This window comes from Amphiura filiformis, chromosome 3, assembly GCF_039555335.1.
Source record: "Amphiura filiformis chromosome 3, Afil_fr2py, whole genome shotgun sequence".
NCBI lineage: Eukaryota > Metazoa > Echinodermata > Ophiuroidea > Amphilepidida > Amphiuridae > Amphiura > Amphiura filiformis.
Genome location: NC_092630.1, coordinates 8,536,989 through 8,555,988, shown reverse-complemented (window position 1 = coordinate 8,555,988; position 19,000 = coordinate 8,536,989). Strand labels below are relative to the sequence as shown.

Genomic DNA, 19,000 nt, shown 5'->3' with positions numbered 1-19,000 from the left:
ATGTTAAATTTGTTACAAATCTTTCTAATGAAGATTTTATTTGGGAAAACTGGTTCAACAATTTCTGGAATCATAAGGCATTATTTCGTAATTTTGGAAGCCCAATTAATATATCACTCAAGAAAGACATTTTCCTCAAAGATCAGCTGGCTTAGCAAGAAGTAGATACATTTTTGTATTGAAATTAAAAGAGTCAGAAAATTTATACACCGTGGATTAAATTTAAGCAGTGTCTAAATAATTATATGTAAAATACTATACATCTGAGCTGTAATAATTCTATGTACATTACACATTACATATTTCAAATTAGAAAATGTGTACCTTACAATTACCCACACACATATATTGCACATAATCCCAGTTCTACAGTATATTATATTCATGATGAGAAACACTTATATTCCATGTTCAAAGCTCTACTGCATGTGTCAAGATGATGATGCGAAACATTTAAAATCCATGTCCAAATCCATCCAAGTTCTACTGTATGTATGATGTTATGATGGGAACCACATAAAATCCATGTCCATATCCTTCCAAGTTCTACTGTTCTACATATCATGGTCATTATGTGGAAAGTCTTAAAATCCATGTACAGTTTGATGTTGGGAACTGTACATCCATGTACAGTTCCCAACCTCTACTGTGATGTACAGTTCCCAACCTCTTTTGTATGTAGCATGGTCATGATGTGAAAGGTAACTGGACATTTCATCCCCTCGCATTTTCATCCCCTGGACATTTCATCCCCTGGACATTTCATCCCCTCATGTTAAAACGCTATTGTAGCGTTCTTTGAGCGTGACAGTAAAAAGATTGCATATGAATATAATAATTGTTTAGGATCTTTAGAAGGAAACAATATCTTTATTTAAAATTAATCTTATTTATCCAATGTATGCACTGTGTTCTGTATGAGTTATCAGTATCACCAGCTGATCACGCGTATAAAAATCGATCGATGTTGAATGGCAATAGTGCAATCAATTTACCTATTAAGCGGCGTGTAGGCCGTGTAGGCCCCCTACACGGATGATTCTAATTCAGTATTACGCCTAGTATTATTATTAAAAGTATTATTATTTTGTTATTTTACCGGGGTAGGCCTATCGTTATTATCATTAATATTATTATTATTATTTCATTATTATACTTTGTTTTTGTTGTTGTTGATATTAGCCTGGACTATTTAAGCTAAAGTGTATTTCTTCTCTTTCTTCCTGTTAAATTTGTGTATTGTTTATGTATCTATAGGCTGTTAATTTATTTATAATTATTATAATTTATGTATTTATTGTTTATTTTGTTTGTTTATTTATTTATTATTATTTACTTAGTTGTTCATCTAACAAAATTAGTACCGGTACATTTTTATGGGAACCATGTATCTGTTATGTGGATAGTATGTTATATTCTTATAGTGATCAAATATGTCTGCATATAGGCCCTAGGGAAGGATCATGGCAATTTTTTGTATTGTCCACTTGATGAGGTGATTAGATTTAGTGCAATGTCATCTTATACAATAGGAACAATAGCCGTCAGCCGAATGGTTACAGCATGGAAGAAAGAGATAATTATCTCTTTCTTCCATGGTTACAGGAAGTTGAACTCTCAATCAGTGGAATCTATATACATATAACTATATTGTTTGTTTGTTTGTTTGTTTACCCAGGTTGGTCCGTGAGGAACACATGCTAATCCATGGAAAACCATGGACCGTTCCAAGCTCATACAAATGCACAAGCCTGGATAGCCAGTGTAGGCTAATATATGCATGCTGGCCTAGATAGCTTTGATAAACAAAGCAAGAAATGGAAGAAAATAGCTAGGAAAAAGAGAAAAGAGAGAAGGCCACTCCCAAACACAATTGTACAATTTTACTCTTAGCCCTTACTTCGTGAGAAAGGAAACTGGAATTCCAATCTCAGGCCCCGATGCAAAGGCTTGCCAGTTTTAGTCGCCCAATTGGGCGACTTTTGACTTCGATCTCCGCGACAAACAAAGTGCTCCAGCGATTTCGTGACATTTTGGCTACTTTGAAAATCTCACCCATGAAATCCATTAAATAGGCCTATTAGGCGATTTTTGAAAAGCCGACTTCAAAATTGTTGAATTGGATATTCTATCATATTCAATGGTCCTTCAAAACAAAACCTCCAAACAACTAATTCAAATAAAAAGAAAACATTCTGTGGTCAGTGTGCATCCAAGTATGACAATGGGAAACAAATTAAAGTCGATACACGCGCAGGGAGATAACTGATATAAGGGCTTAATCCCATGATTATCCTTAGAATATTCCCATATCAATTTTTACAAGTGGCTTAAGACGACAAAAGTGCCAAGCGGGGGGCCAAGTTTCTCTTTTCACGCAGGTTCACTTGGGTTTATTAAAAATAACATAACCACATGTCGTTTCATGGCTCTGGGGAGTGGGGCAGTGGCTGAAAATAGGTTAGTCTACATTACCAGTCGTTATCTATCTATTTTTTTTTTTTTTGTGTTGAAAATCAACTACAAAAATGCATGATGTAGGCCTACGAAAAAAAGAGGTTGTTTTGGGGTTAATTAAAAATATCACTAACTACATGACATTCATACATTGGCACGGGGGGTGAAAATAGAAAATAGCTTAGACTACATTACCAGTCGTTATCCACGGACCGGAGGGTGTTCTGGGTTGATTGATTGAAAGTTGACTGAACTTAAAACTCATGGTTATAAAAAATTGTACAAAAAGGAATGGTAGGCCTATACTATTTTTTATTTCACGTTTTATCAGCAAGAAAGTATATTCATCCCAAAGTATATAAGGTCTCACATAAATTTATCATGAAATTAAAAAAAAATCGGTTAATGACAACTTGACTTCAAGTACGGCGTGTACAAGCACGACCCAAAATATTATGATGCATCCATCATCACAAATCGGATCAAATCCTTTAGGTATTTTCGAAATGAAACATTTGTCAAAAATGAGGAAACCATCAAACCACAGTAATGACAAAGTTGAGCCCCATTAAAATACATCTAGTTGTGACGTGGTATATCAAAAGGAGACACTTTTGGGCAGGATCGTAAATGGAGAAATATAAAACTACCCTATGGTGATTTTTTCATAATTTGGGTTTGTTGCAAATTGTTGATGTTAATAATGTTTTTAAAATATTGTCTGATAGTTTCAGACCGGAATATATATAATGTTGTTTGAATTGTTGGATTAATGCAACAGTTCCTAAAATAAATAAATAAACAAACAAACAAACAAATGCAATAGTTCCTGAAAAATAAATAAACAAACAAACAAATTAATTAATTAAATAAACAAAATAAGTAACCACATGATCTTCAGGTGAACAAATAGGACTTACATGTATATACTCGACTGACAAATTATGTTGATTAATATTTTTGAGCAAGTTTGTATGGGGTGAAACTGAGTTTGTCTTACTTTTAGAAAATTAATCTAGAAAATTTAATTTAGAGAAATCAAATTTAAATATTTGCGGTCGTGCGATTTCTTATAACCCGGTCTTTAAGGGCCATGGATTGTAATCCATACAGATGCAGAGTGTAATCTGTGTAAACTCTGTCGGGAATCATGTAGTTCAAACTTTAAAGTTTCCGGGGAGGGGGAAACTCTAATAGTAAAATGACATGCATGTGCGGAAACCCCCAAAATCAGTTCTTTCTGCAGTTTTTTTTGAGCCATATTCTAAAACTTGGTTGCCGATCTTATAACAGTATAGTGTGTCCCCACAAAATGGTTTTGGGAGCAAAAAATGTCTTTTTGGGTGAAAACAAGAAAAAATTGGATCTTTGGAGGTGGTGAAGGGGATCTTTGGAGGAAAGTAAGAAAAATAAATGGGCAAAAACAGGAGAAAAAGAACAAATATAATGCAGATATTTATTATCAGTTGAACTGATGGAATTCCAGTATTTTTGCGTATAGTACTCCTTAGTCTTTACCGTTTAGTATTAATTTAATTCTCCTACAAGTGTAAGTTCTAACTATCCTTGTACTTAACTACTTTTAGAACCTTTTAATCGCACCTTATCAGTGATAGACTATGGTTAATGGTTATATTACAGATTCCCGAATGATTATAGTTATATAGATTCCATTGATTAATAGCACACCAGTCAATGATTGAAAGAATTCAACTTCCTGTAACCATTCAGCTATTGTTCCTATTGTATAACATGACATTGCGCTAATCACCTCATCAAGTGGACAATACAAAAACATTGCCATGATCCTTCCATATATATGCAGATATATTTATCAATATACAATAAACAGATATTAAATAGTATTAAAAATGTACTAATTTTGTTAGATGAACAACTTTAAGTAAATAATAATAAAATGAATAAATGAATAAATAAATAAATTAATTAATTAATTAATTAAACAATACATAATAAATACATAAATAACAGAAAAAAGAATACACTTAACATAACAATAATAAATAGTCTGAGCTATCAACAACAAAAACCCACAGTAAATAATAATAATAATAATAATAATGATAATAATAATAATATGCCTAACAGCCTAATAATATTAACAATAATAGTAATATTATAATGATAACAATACTCACAGTAATAACAAAAGATATGGCGTATGCACTGTTCAATTTAGGTAAATTCATTGAATGTATAAACTATTATTAACTAAATAGTCTAATAGGCCCTGCTGCCATTCAACATTGATCGATTATTATACGTGTGATCAGCTGGTGATAGCTCACACAGAACACGGTGCATACATTGGATAAATAAGATTATTAATTTCCTTATATTAGTTCCTTCTAAGTTCAAGATTCTAAACAATTATTATATTCATATGCATTCTTGATTCACTGTCACGCTCAAAGAACGCTACAATAGCGTTTTAACACGAGGGGATGAAATGTCCAGGGGATGAAATGTCCAGGGGATGAAGTGTCCAGGGGATGAAGTGTCCAGGGGATGAAGTGTCCAGTATTCATGTGAAAACACTTAAAATCTGCATCCAAATCCTTCAGTTAAATTTTCTGCTGATGTCACACATGAGGCACTGAAGTCTGTGCAGGCTCAACGCAACATGTGTATATTACCATGGATTTCTTCTCATTGGGTGATTGAGGTACAAAACTGTAAAGGGTTCTATGTTGTTCATTGACATGTTAAAAAGTGGAAGCTCCAAGACTGATCCTCGGGGCACACCAATTGGACATCTGGATACGGGATACAACCCAACTGGCTGATTGCGATAATAAACAAAGCTATAGTGATAGGAAGTTTTAGACAGGCAGTTTCCCGATGTTGAATGCAATGTATATCTACTTGATTCTTTCATACAGTAACCACACCTGTTTTAAGATAATTGTTTTGTGTGGTTTCTCATCCTGCTACCTTGCCTGTGCCGATTTGATTCATAAAATGCCATAACATCAGCATAGCTTGCACTACCACTGGGTTTATATCAAACCTTGGTAAGCTTACATACATCACACTTATATTGTCAGCTGTGCATCATACATAGTGATAATACATGAAAGACTTCTGCGAGAACAGCGGCCTCGGCATCATGAGTCACCCTGGATACGGCGTAATGAGCAATAGCCTGCTGAATGGTAACCAGTTTTTGTAGTAGTGCTGCAATACCTGGATCACTGTGGAGAAGTAGATCTTTTGATCCAACGAGAATCTGGATATCTGGTGATGAAAGTGAAATGATATTGATAATGAAATTAATTATTTGTCAAGTGTAATAGGAAAGTGGTATAATAGTAACAACAAAACACTTATGACCTTTTGGCATTCAAACATTTGAAATATTAAAAGCTGAATCATTTGGAGACTGACGGTAATAGTCTAAATCTACACCCTCACCAGAAACCAAAATCAAGTTTGAACCCTTACAATACAAAATCATGCTGGAAAGACTGGGCTGTTACAGTGGCATTGCTAGGGGTTGTGGCATCCTCCCAGTCCCTGAAAATTTCACACAAATACTACTAATTTGGTTATAATCAACTTGAATTTTGGTTTTAAAACATTTTTTCAAATGACCATTTATGTTGAAATGTGTGTGAGTGTGTGAAAATTTTGACTTTCATTGCTTGGAAGAAGCACAAAATCAATCTAGGGAGGCCCCTAAGACAGTGCCCAGGGCACATGCCCTCCCTTGGCTCCTAGCTATGCTACTGGTCTGTTATTATCCCAGATATAGTGTGGTTAAATTTTCAAACTTTTATATTCATCACCCATAATAGAAATATCAACTACAGTGTTTCTATTGTTTGAATCATTACAATGTTTTTATAATATCATGCTAGGAAGACTGGGGTTATATTATTATCATCCCTGGTATAGTGTGGTTAAAAAACCGATACATATTCATCAGCCATAATTTGAAATATCAACTACAGTGTTTCTATTTTTTGAATTCTTACAGTGTTTCTATAATATCATGCTGGGAAGACTGGGGCTTATTATCATCCCCGGTATGGTGTGGTTAGTGTTAGCATGCTGTGTGGAAGATAATTCTGCTGGTAGAATATGATTAGCTCGGTCATAGTGGTAAACCGAGGGTTTTGGTCGAGTGCAAAACTGCTTATCTATGAAAAGAATGGAAAGTGTACAGACATTAATTAGTTCATGCATAGAATTGATTCAAAAACTGAATGGACTTAATGAGATGTGAGCAAGTTTATACTCCCAATTCCTGATAAATATTATTTCTCCTGACATTGACGATGGTGGCCATCTCGGATATGCGGGTAAGAAAAAACATACTATAAATAACTTCATAACCATTTCAAATGATTTATTCCTAATGAGTAGTTTTGAAATTCATCTTCCATGCACATCCAAGATGGCTGCCATGGGCTTGTATCTTGTATTTACCGTATATGGAACTCTTTGCAAAGACAAAAAAAGTAATGGTTTTATTCTGGAATTGGGAGTACAAATCTTTGTCAAAACATATTTGTCCATTTAATCTCTGAATAAATAAAGTAGAAATAAGAAATTAAGGTAACACTTGACACAAATATGAAACTCTGCCACACCAAATGAGGACAATGTGTTCCCAAGACACTTTTTAGTGTTATAAGTGCAGACTGAAGCTGCAATATCATACTATTAATAAATTAAATTTCTGATTTATATAGCACATTTTTCCAGGTCTTCAAAGCACTGTAATTTCATCAACTAGGCCAGTTACAGCCGAATCTGGTACCGACCTATCCGCACTTAGATTTTAACATCCACCAATTATCTGTGCAGCTCCCCAAATTCTATTCCAAACAACAAATCACCGATTTTTTGAAAGCAGGATGAAACCGGAGATAACCTGCTAGAGCGAGCAATGAATCGGGATAAACCAAATGCACATACAGGGGCTTGAACCTACTAAGCAATCGGTTTTGGGACTAACTTCCATCAGTTATTAGAAAAGCAATTGCCGATATCTGATCAATAAGTGCCCAGCATGCCCTAGCTAGCATCACATCGAAAGCAGTTGACTTGAAGGCAACTTTGTTACTACATCACTAGCCACCACTGGATGGCGGTACCGATTGTGCAAACGCTATCAGCTAGTGACTACTAGCGATTTTTCAATTCAAGTTTAATGCTGTACCATTTGAAACACTTGACCTTCAATACCTCATGTAACATTACAATCATTTTAGACTAAAATGCAGCAGCTGATAAAGGATATTTAAAGGTAATTTCAAAATTGATGTTTGTTAAAATTGTCCTCATTTGATGTGACACATATTCTGTGAATCAGTATGGGTCTAAGTTTATTAGGAATTAAAAAGGAAATAAGGTGTGCATACTTTCAACATGAATAACAAAATGCAAAATAGTAGATCACATACATTTACTTATTTCTAACACAAATACCAAATTTAAAGGAGCATTTCCTGACTTTTAATCTCATCCCCTTAGGATTGTCTCATATTAAAAGATTTTGAAATCATAGAAGAAGTAGACCAAATTTCAAAGAGAGTTTAATACCTGAATGGGTGCCTCCACTTGAAATATACACCCCCTGTGTTTGAGATTAATTATAAGGTCATGTCTTCCACAGGGGGTGTATAGATTTCAACTAGAATATATCATTGAGAGAAATTAGTACCATGACCTCTGGAATCCTGCTATAGAATATTTATCAGAGTATATACAAAAAATATATTTCTAAAATAAATCAAGAAGCGCTCCTTCAAATACAATTCAATATAATTATTTTGAATACAGTCTATAAACATCCAAACACCATGTCATGTTTAAAACCAAACACCACTTACATTGTCTCCAAACACTTTATAGTGTTTACTTTTCTGTTCCTGTCCATACCACACCATTAGAACTTTGCCCTGTTTATCGCTGGCCATGCGTAGTAAATACATGCCTTCTTGCTGGTGTTGTTTTAAGAGCCTGAAGATGAAAAACGCAAATCCAGGTTGTAAAGTGAGATACACGTGAGACACTATCAAACTTGTATCAGGGAATAAATAGGATTGGGAAGTGTTTTAAGAGGTATTAAGTGTACATTTCTATAAGGTTTGTTTTGGCCTTCTGAGCATCTCCTCATTCAAATGTGTTGTTTTGCTGTTATTGTATTGTTGTATTTTGAATGAAATAAAGATTGATTGATTGTGACTGCTCTATTAAAAGTGGTAAAGCTATGGAAGCCAACATTACCCTGACATCACTCATAATAAAGAGTTGATCATATGTTTCTAAGCACAAATGAAAATAAAACCCCTATTGAAAGTTATATCGCATTTTAAAAGCACATTTCCTTCTAACTGTAAAAGTGTGATTTCCTACAACAAATTAAAAAGTCTTCTCTTGTACGTATAAACATTAGATTTGACAAATTTGGTACATCAAGAATCATAAGTTTTTCGCAACAAATTTGTTTCAAATTCTTAGTAAAAACCAAGAAATGAAACCACCATAAGTTACAGTGTGCTACACACAGACATAAGCCCACAAGCCTCAGCTCCGAAGCCTCAGCACACTTTACAGCAATTCGCTGACAACTGTGGCCTAAGATGCATCACATAAACCATTTAGCAACAATCAGGGACTTGCAGCTAAGAAATGCAAATACCACAATAAACCATCTCAGCTCCCCTGGTTCTCATACGATTAACCAAGTCAATAGCAGTTAATTCCTCCACCAGGGGAATTTCAAGTTACATTGTAGCTCAATCAATTCACAAGAACAAACAGGGAGGGACTGTGCCAGGCAAGAACTCGCATCCCCACATACCAATGCACCAGAGTCCGGATGTGGCTTTGAACCCGAGAGTTGAAATAGTAAACATATGGTCAAAGAACTTCTCGGATACCCTGTCAATAAGAATAAGAATCCACTGAATTCAAATTTAAACAATGAGTTGCACTCACCCCTCACAGAATATCTTGTCGCAACTGCTAATGACTGCTGTACTAGGTAGTAATTCTTCTACATCTTGATGGCGCTCAAAACTCTGCTGCTGAAAAAAAACCCATGTACTAAAGTCAGTATTCAATATTAAAGGAAGAGCGGTACAGTGGTCAAGGTGCTTGTGTATGAGGTCCTGGGTTCGCACTTAATCTCCAGTCATAGCACCTTGCAAGGGTATTGGCATGAAAAAAAAGTGCTGACAAATTATAACTGAATAAAAAAGTAAAAACTTGTTTTTTTTTTTTTTTTTGTTACTATCAGCCATTTTGAGGAAATTTTGGGTAATTTAACATTATAAACTCTGATTCGCCTGATATTTTAAGTTCAAAGATATGATATAAATTCAATTGACCAAAGTCTGGGATTCCTAAGATTTCTTGGGGCAGTGACCATATTTATTGAAAGTCAGACCGCTAACCATATGTCAAAATTATGGGTATTTTTTAAAATTTCCACCATATTCCTAGGTGGAAATTCCTACTAAAATGCTTGGTGAATCACTGTCATAAGTTGTTATTCAACATTCTGCAAAACCCACAACACAGGGCTATTCCTTTTGAAATCCATACACCCCCTATGGAAGACATGACCTTAATCTCCTACACAGGGCATGTAGATTTCAAATGGTACCACCCACTCAGATAACTCAACTAGAAATACATACTCCCTGTGTGAAAGATTAATGATGTTCATATCTTCCATTAGGGGTGTATGGATTGTAACTGGAATAGCCCATACCGTAAAAATCATAGATAAGCATATGCATATTAATGAGTTGCTCGACAAGAACAAATTTTAGGGCAGATTGTTAACTTTTTAATTTTTTTTTCTTTTAATTTTCAAATATTTGTGTTACACATATTTGTAAATTAAAAGAAACAAATGAAAAAGTTTAACAAACTACCCTAAAAATTTGTTCTTGTCCGAGCAATTTGTTAATAGGCACATATGCTTATTATGAATTTTACAGTATGTTGGCTTGTTAGCTCCAACGTACCTTCCTTAATGACGAAGGTGTTAGTTTTCCCACTTTGTTAAATCCAGGCTTCGGTTTAGTGGGTGGAGGCTTACCCTGCAAGATAAAATGTACAAATCAAAGATAAATATTAAATTGAAACACAGTAACATCATTGCACATCATGGTACTTGTTCAAAATCACAGCGGAGATACTCCCTGGGGTTTCTGAGGGAAACATGGGGGGGTGCAGCAGATTTGGGGTGCATTTTCAGGCTCTTAAATTTAGATTTGGGTTGTAAATTTCATAAACAAGAAGTAATTTTCAAAAAAATTTCCACAAATCTGGAAAAGTACTAATTTTATCTGAAATTAATCAAACAAAGATCATTTCAAAGTCCAAAAAATTTACACAATTTTTGGGTCCATATTACATCAAATTTAGTGTATTCTTGGGGTAAGTCTTGGCCGCACATACCCCACCCAAATTTAAAATTGAGAACCTCCTGGGGGTATACTTTCCAAGTAGCATAGTGTGGGGGCACCAACCATGAATGGGGGTACCAGACCTGATCGGGGGCCCTCCCTGGATCCATTACTAACAGTCATACCATCATCAGCTGAACCTGCTGGAGGTGAATGTGCCACCACAAGCCAGCTAATCGGGACATTTTTGCCTTTGCATGAACTCCACTATAATAATTTTTCAGAAAGTGTGCAAGGATCTTTAATTATGATAACAGCTCTAAGCAGAAGCATACAACTCTTATTTACAAAGTCTTGCAGCTTTTTTGTTTAGAGCAGCATTTCATTTATAAAAAAATTAAAAATAATGTCACTGAATATTTTTCATTTAATTCAGAGTGTGCAGCATTAATGCATAATGATATAAGCAGCCCATTCCATTCCCATGTCAAGCGTAGCATGCTAGAAATACAAACCTGCAGCAAGATTGGCATAATGCATAATGAATATATAAAGTTGTACTACTTTCATCGCAACTTTGCCAGAGCCCAATTCTTAACAATAAACAATTTGTTAAATTATCACCAAACTTGTCCCAAAATATGCATGCATGTAAGCGTACTTTCTCTGGACTTGTTGCAATGAAAATTGCTAATAAATAACTAATAAATAACATTTTGTTCAACAGTAAAGTTGACTGTAACACTCATATACTGAGATCTGTTACTGCTCAACTGATCGATGAGTACTCTTGACACATATCTTATGCAACAACCTTGCTACCGATTCCAGAAAAATATAGCATTATTTTTGCCAAATGAAACATCGCTATATCCTATTACTTCAGTTAGTTCTAATTGTCAATGAAAGTATAATTTTAATATCTTTGCAATTTGAAAGAAAATGAGCCAAAAACATTTGCATGCAAATATTTTGCATGTTTTCTTACAATTGCAATCACAAAATTCAAAGACTTGGCACAAGTCTAAACATTCAAAAGTATATTGGCTATTAGTTTGCTCATAATTTTAATATATGTTAATTTTGATAATTGGTTATAAAAGATATAAGAAAACATATTTATCAAAAATCAAAAGTTTTTGGCCCTTATTTCCACAAATTGGCCAAATATTGAAATTTGACTTTTATTGCCAGTTAGAACTAACTGAAGATTTAGGATTAAAAGCTGTTTCATTCAGAAAAAAAACCCAGGATAATATTTGTTTAATTCAAAAAAATTGGTGCTGTATTTTTCTGGAATCAGGTTTAGATATAATATCATGAAAATATGAAGCAAAATGTAATATTACATGATTGTAGAAATAGCATTTTGGTCCCTTCACCTACATTAAAAAAAAGAAAGATCATAAGAAAGTTGTTGAAACTTGTCTAGCTATTCCCATTTTCCCAAGCCTGGCTTCTATATGCTTAAATACTACCATAACTATTAATGTATATGCAATATGCATGATATCTATTACTGCTTATAATTCAGACCTATATTATATTTTAATGCTGATTGGCTACCACAAGCTAACTTTTGACCAATACCACAGAACAAATTGATCAGAACTGATTGGTTCCCATCTGATTTCATGTTCTTGAAAAGCCAGCCTCTACCAAATGCATCATATATTGTTATCCACTGTATGTTACACTAAGTAATAACTTTGGTGTAAACCAATGAGCTATTCCTGTTGAAATCCAAATACCCCTTGTGGAAACATTAAACTCCCACACAGGGGGTGTAGAGTCACCTATTCAGGAAACCCCATTTGAAATCTTCACTCCCTGTGGGAGATTGATCAAAGGGACTCTCCCACTCAACCAGTTCACCATAGACAAGCTGACTTACACCTGTTACTCTGATGACAGACATCACAGAGTTTACATGGATACATTTCAACGTTGACTATTTCCCTAAGGAACTTCCACCAAAAGTAGGATGACATCTTGTCTTCCATGAGGGTGTATGGAAATCAACTAGAATAGCTACATGTTGCATTTGGATAAGATAGTCATCCATAACCTCTGAGTACTTAACCCCATGAGAACTACCTGGTGATTGGCCAAAATGAATATTGTGTCCAATTTTGAGCCAATCAAGGAGGGTATTAATAAGATCATCTGCAAATGCCAGTTTGACCATAAATAGTCTAGTCATAATTGGCAATTGAAATGAGCATTTCAAGTTATTAACAATCAGATATGCTGTTAGATGACCAATAGTGTCCAGGGGGTTAATCACTTGCTACAGTTTGTATGTCAGTTGCTTTGATATGATACATGAATCCATAAAGCTATGTATACACTTTATGATGAATTGTGCTACATAAAAAGCGACTTGTCAAGTATAAATAACATACTAACCATAGGAGGGGAAGTTAGAGATGGTTTGTAATATGGACTCTGTGAAATACAGTGTGTGTAACATAATATAACAAAGAAAACAAGTGTTAGTTATGTAAAGTGTCACAAAATTAATTAGTAATTATAATGTAAAACCCAACACTAATGGCCTGTATATATTTTCAATCCCCTGGAAGGTTTTACACCATTTCTCAGTAAATCATTAAATGATACAAAGGCTGTTACTATCTGCACAATGGTTTCTCAACTGGTTGCCCATGGGCCAAATCTGGCACACAAGTGCATTTCAAACAGCTCGCAAAGAACTGCTATTAAAGAAAAAGGTTTTAAAAAATAGAGAAAAAGAAACTGCATCATGTGCTCAAGTCACTGAAATTCAATATTTTTTTAAGATTTCAGAAGATTTTGTCCTGACAAAATTATTTCTTCTGGTTTCATTCATTTCTGTTGCAAGTCCAGACCCCACCCATTATGTTCGCACTCTGCGTTTCCACTCATGTTTCATGCTCGAGATTTTACTAGTTCGTGAAATATCCAGATTTTAAAATTGGTCCTCAAGTCTAAAATAGTTGAGAATATCCAATCATTCATAATGCACAGTATACAAATAATCGTCACTAAATTTGCAAATACCAGCTCCTGTATATATACCAATGTGATTAAGTTAATATTACCATTTTACAAACAAAAAAGTGTACATCTTCTATCTAATCCCTGCCTAAATACTAGGCTATATATTACCAACCTCATCATCAACGTCTACAGGTTGTTCAGTCGATGTTTTACTTTTCCCCTGTGAAGATTGGTGTAGGTGCAATAGACAGTGACGTGAAGTTAACAAGTTTCATGCAGATAAAAATACATAACACAAAATGAAATGAATTGAACAGATGGGGGTTGTTTTAAGGGAAAGAATACTGTTACACAAAAATTGAATTACAAGAAGAAAAGGCGGCAAGGAGATAGGAGAAGAGAAGGAAGGTGAGAAAGAAGAATAAGACAGACAGACAGACAGAAATATTGATGGTGAAAATTATTATACTTAGTTTTCTGGGTTAATAGGATGAACAAATTTTAATCTTTCCCCAGAGTAGGCCAGTGCACAAAACGTTGAATAAACGTTTCAATGTTTATGTGCACTGGCCTACTCTGGGGAAAGATTAAAATTTATTCAAATATTGATGGTGTAAACATCGACTTCTTATTGAGAAATTGAGATTTTTCATAGAGTAAACAGCATCTAGGATTAGAGTTTGGGTTAAGATTTGGGTTTGGGTTAGGGTTAGGATTGATCACAATAACAAAAGTGGCAATGATTACAAAAATAGACATGAGACCACAACCAGATTCCTACAGGTGCTGCCTACCGAGGTACACTGCTGCAAAGCTACTTTATTGGTACTCCAGAGTACCCATCGAAATCAAAGTATGCACTCTGGTACTGAATTAGTAGATTGGTACCGCACTGGTAATCTAGGTAGTCACAATTTTCCACAAAATACTGGGCAGCAGTGTACCACTGGGGTTGAGAGCAACAGGAATCTGGTAGTGATAATGAAAGAGGAAAAGTTTTTAATAGACAAAATAATAACAATAATTAACAAATTAAGCCCAATTAACCCCACACAGATAAAATACCAACCGGTAGACTCGGCGCATCTATATGTGGTACTTCACGTGGATCCTTTTGATGTAAGTGGCATGCAAAAATAAACAGACAACAGTATTAGTAATAAACTTAAAGAAACATAAATAAGCTCACTAATATTTACAAAATACTTTTGTCCAAACCTTTTTTCATGTATACATTGTTTTGGTTTTTCAAATGAATTACGTACAAATAAGGGGATAAACCACATACTGTGCTCGAGTGGCAGTGGAAGCATTAAAATTTAGGAGACAAGCACATTTTGTTCGGGTTTTTCTGGGACATTTGTGCGCAAAGCTCACAAAATGTTGCAATTTTACTCTATTTTGGCCCAAAACACAGTATTTTTTGGACAAAGATGCACAGGGCAATGATTGTTGTATTTTATCTTCTATTAGGATTTTTAGGGGGTCCCCATGATAGAATTTAGGGGGGGGGCCTACACTCTCCCACTTCTGCTGCCTCTTGCTGTGCTGTTGTCATTTTAATTAATAGGAGAAGTCTGTAATTTTTAGATATTCTGAATTCTCAAAGTAAAGCAATTTTCGTATGATATACTTTTAACATGTTAATGCTGATACTGATAAACATAAATATAAGCAACAAATTCACAAATTACAATATTCAGACAACAGCAGACAACACAAAGATAAACAGTGGCGACACCAGGAACTTTTTCGAGGGGGGTATGGGGATAAAGTGATAAAATTGGTAATTTTGGCTCCAAATGACTGATTTTTGCTAAAAATAGGGTGATTTTTGTCTAAATATGGCCATTTTTGCCCAGAATAGAACTTTTTGTGATTTTTTCCTGAAGGGAGAGCAAACTAGGGGTAAAAGAAAAAAAAATGTGGAAAATGTCCCCCTGTGGCGCTGCCACTGAAAGCAAATGCACAAATATTAATAACATTCAATAAAGAGTTGGACTAACCCGTACTAGTTTAAATTTGGCTTGTTGAGCAGGTATAGACTGGTTGTCATAGAAGTATTAGTACATGTATACCCAGTAAGAAACACAAGAACAAAAATATATGTGTTAGTATTAAAATCATGAGAGTTAGAATCACAGATGACAAAATATACAGACTATTCACCAATAGGTAAAGTCATTGTGCTTTGTATGCTGTGAATTCTCGCATATTCATGAGGGTTGATTGTTAGATGGTGTGTATCTAACATATCATGCACACGTAGAGCACTATAATGGGTTTATTATCAGCTCTGTGATGCCTATGTACATTATACACTACCCCTGTGGCAGATTTTGGAAACATTTTTACAGGGGGAGTTGAATTTCATACACCCTCTGAGAAAGATTCAACCTTAATCCTTCACTGAGGGAGGGTGTGTTTCAAATGGAGCTGCTAGATGTATTCATTCCATTTGAAATTCATACTCCCCCAGTGGAAGATATTTTCAAAATCTTCCACTGGGGTAGTGTGGATTTTAAATGGAATAGTCCAATGTAGAACATAAACGATAAATCTGATAAACCTTTACAGAATCACAGACACACCACTATCATTACAAATGATATGCAGAAAAGTAACTGAATCAGTTTATTTATTGCATACATTAATATAATTCATCATCCTCACTAACTGGATGTTTTACAACATTAACCGAAAAAGTGAAATAATTAAAATGCTGTTATTGCTTCATATATAGCTTTAAGCGACTTGTTTCTCTTTAGCGATGGCTATAAAATTAAACTTCTACTAACCGGTGGTCTAAGTGCACCACTAGAGCCAACATTCTTTGTGATATACACCCAACAAGAAACATAGAAAAACAAACATACACATGTTAGTGTTAAAAACATGCATGAAAGTAAGAAAAGAAACCAATAGATAAGGGGAAAAATTTGCGACACCATTTACAGAGCCCTATTTCTACAAAGTTATATGCAGAAGAGAAACTGATATGTAAAATTATCTGTTATCCGAATCACACTTTTCAAACTTAGTATTTTATCTCAAAATATTATTGGTTATAATTAGCAAAGCATTCTTCAACTTTTTTCCTCTCAGAGATAACTTAACTTCTAACCGGTGGCTTGAGTCAAAACACAAACTATTAAATCAAAATATATTTTGGTATTTTGTACTGAATGGATATCTTAATAAATATAAATAAACATTTAGACGTGATTAACATGTTGCTAATGCTTCATACAAATGTATGTAGGTTTCTGCGACTTGTTTCTCTTTAGCGATAGCTATAAAACTATTCTACTAACCGGTGGTCTAAGTGCACCACTAGAGCTGAAATTCTTTGCGATATATACCCAGCAAGAACCATAGAAAAACAAACATATACTTGTTGTTAGTGTTAAAAACATACAGAAAACAAACAATACAGAAAAAAAAGAACAAACAATACTGACATTTTTTTTTAACAATGCCATTTCCATAGCTCTATTTCTAAAAAAATTATACAGAAAAGAAATTGATACGAAGGACAATACTCTATCACAATTAGACTTTTCTAACTTGGTATTTTATCTCAAAATATTAGCTTTATTATAATTAGCAGAACTATTACAGCATTCTGCAAACTTGTTTCTTCATGAAGATAACTTAACTTTTATTTATGGTGGTTTGAGTGAGTGTTAACACTAACTATTAAATCAAAAGTATTTATTTTAACACCACCACCATTTACAGAGCCCTATCACCACAGTATGGAGAAAAGAAACTTAATAATTTGTTATTTAAAAATTAATAAATATTTTTTGGTAACTTTACTGCATGGATATTTTAAAAATATAAATAAACATTTAGATGTGATTAATATGCTTCTATTGCTTCATACAAATGTATGTAGCTTTCTGCGACTTGTTTCTCTTTAGCGATAGCTACAAAATCAAACTTGTACTAACCGGTCTAAGTGCACCACTACTAGAGTCCAGAGTGTTACTCTTTGTTGGCTAAAGGAAATTGAATTGTTAATAAGATTAAAAGACATTACTACCAAGGAATTTCAAGTGAAGAATACATTCTTCACCATGTTTTCTTGTTACCCACATCAGTACAAACAGCAAATTATTTCTCAGGCATACTATTCAATTTGGATAACACAAGTACAAAGATAAAAGTGCTTTGCTTCCATATGCATATAACATATCAATATGGATGAATGTGGTCACCAAAATCACCATTCCCCTCATATGAATTCCTTGATCACTTCAACTACATGTGAAAGTTATTCTGCAATTCATACAGAACTCCGCTATAAATTAGTAACCTTTAATTGCTAATTTGAGCAAGTTACCGGTCCTTTTATTATTATTCACAGTATCTAACGTTACACATAGTAAGTTCCCAATGTAATATTTCCAGAAGAAATTCACCATCAGTATAAACTAGCATGTCACAGCTCAAAAAATAGTTTTTGAGTTCATAAGTATCAACATTTTTTAACATTTTTAACATTTTTTAACATTGTCAACATATGAATGACAAAGTCATTCATATGTTGACCTTTTATTTCATAGAAACTGCAAGACTCGTAAAATGTAATTTCAAAGTGAACTTTGAGCCATTAGTTGTTATTGGTGTAATAATAATAGAAGAACAAGTCATGATGATTACTAATCAAAGCTATGATCATGGACTAGAGAGATTACAGACAAACTCCAAACAGTCAAAGTCTCAGCATCATCCGATATTGAGGGCCAATGGTTGCATGTAATCAGGGGCGTCGCTAGACCAATATGATTCGGGGGGTGTACAGTATGGTTTGCCGACGGAAATTTGTGGTAATTTGTTGACCCAAAAATTTTTGACCCAGGACGGCGCTCAGAAATCTAAAAAGTGGGGGGGGGGGGGTCTATTACGTTAAAACAACTCAATTACGTAACACATGATTAATCTGTTTTATGGCTCTCACAATTTGCCGACAATCACACATACCTTTGACTACATTTGCCGACAGTCACATGATTTTGCCGACAGCAATCAAATTTTTCCGACAAAATTGTGCATAGGGGGGGTGTCACACCCCCCATACCCCCCTCTAGCGACGGCCCTGCATGTAATGTGATAGGTGAAACTGCTACACACATACCGTGTATTTTTATGGATAATCGAGA

At 34.4% G+C, this 19,000-nt stretch overlaps 1 protein-coding gene across 22 annotated transcripts in view; it reads right to left on the bottom strand.

Annotated features, from left to right (window-relative positions):
- Nucleotides 1-5,010: 5,010 nt before the first annotated feature.
- LOC140147961 (uncharacterized) overlaps nt 5,011-19,000 on the bottom strand; it is a 60,324-nt gene continuing 46,334 nt past the window's right edge. For 9 of the 22 annotated variants that reach the window (XM_072169755.1, XM_072169764.1, XM_072169760.1 and 6 more), the window contains 12 exons: nt 17,789-17,836; nt 17,147-17,179; nt 16,631-16,663; nt 15,839-15,877; nt 14,902-14,943; nt 14,005-14,052; nt 13,260-13,298; nt 10,467-10,541; nt 9,430-9,518; nt 8,319-8,448; nt 6,456-6,620; nt 5,011-5,715 (listed from right to left, as the gene is read on the bottom strand). In XM_072169755.1, the coding sequence (XP_072025856.1) occupies nt 6,498-6,620; nt 8,319-8,448; nt 9,430-9,518; nt 10,467-10,541; nt 13,260-13,298; nt 14,005-14,052; nt 14,902-14,943; nt 15,839-15,877; nt 16,631-16,663; nt 17,147-17,179; nt 17,789-17,836 (699 nt within the window). In that variant the 3' untranslated portion in view covers nt 5,011-5,715; nt 6,456-6,497. The remainder of the gene's footprint in view (nt 5,716-6,455; nt 6,621-8,318; nt 8,449-9,429; nt 9,519-10,466; nt 10,542-13,259; nt 13,299-14,004; nt 14,053-14,901; nt 14,944-15,838; nt 15,878-16,630; nt 16,664-17,146; nt 17,180-17,788; nt 17,837-19,000) is intronic. The other 13 variants (XM_072169758.1, XM_072169757.1, XM_072169762.1 and 10 more) reach the window with 13 other exon arrangements.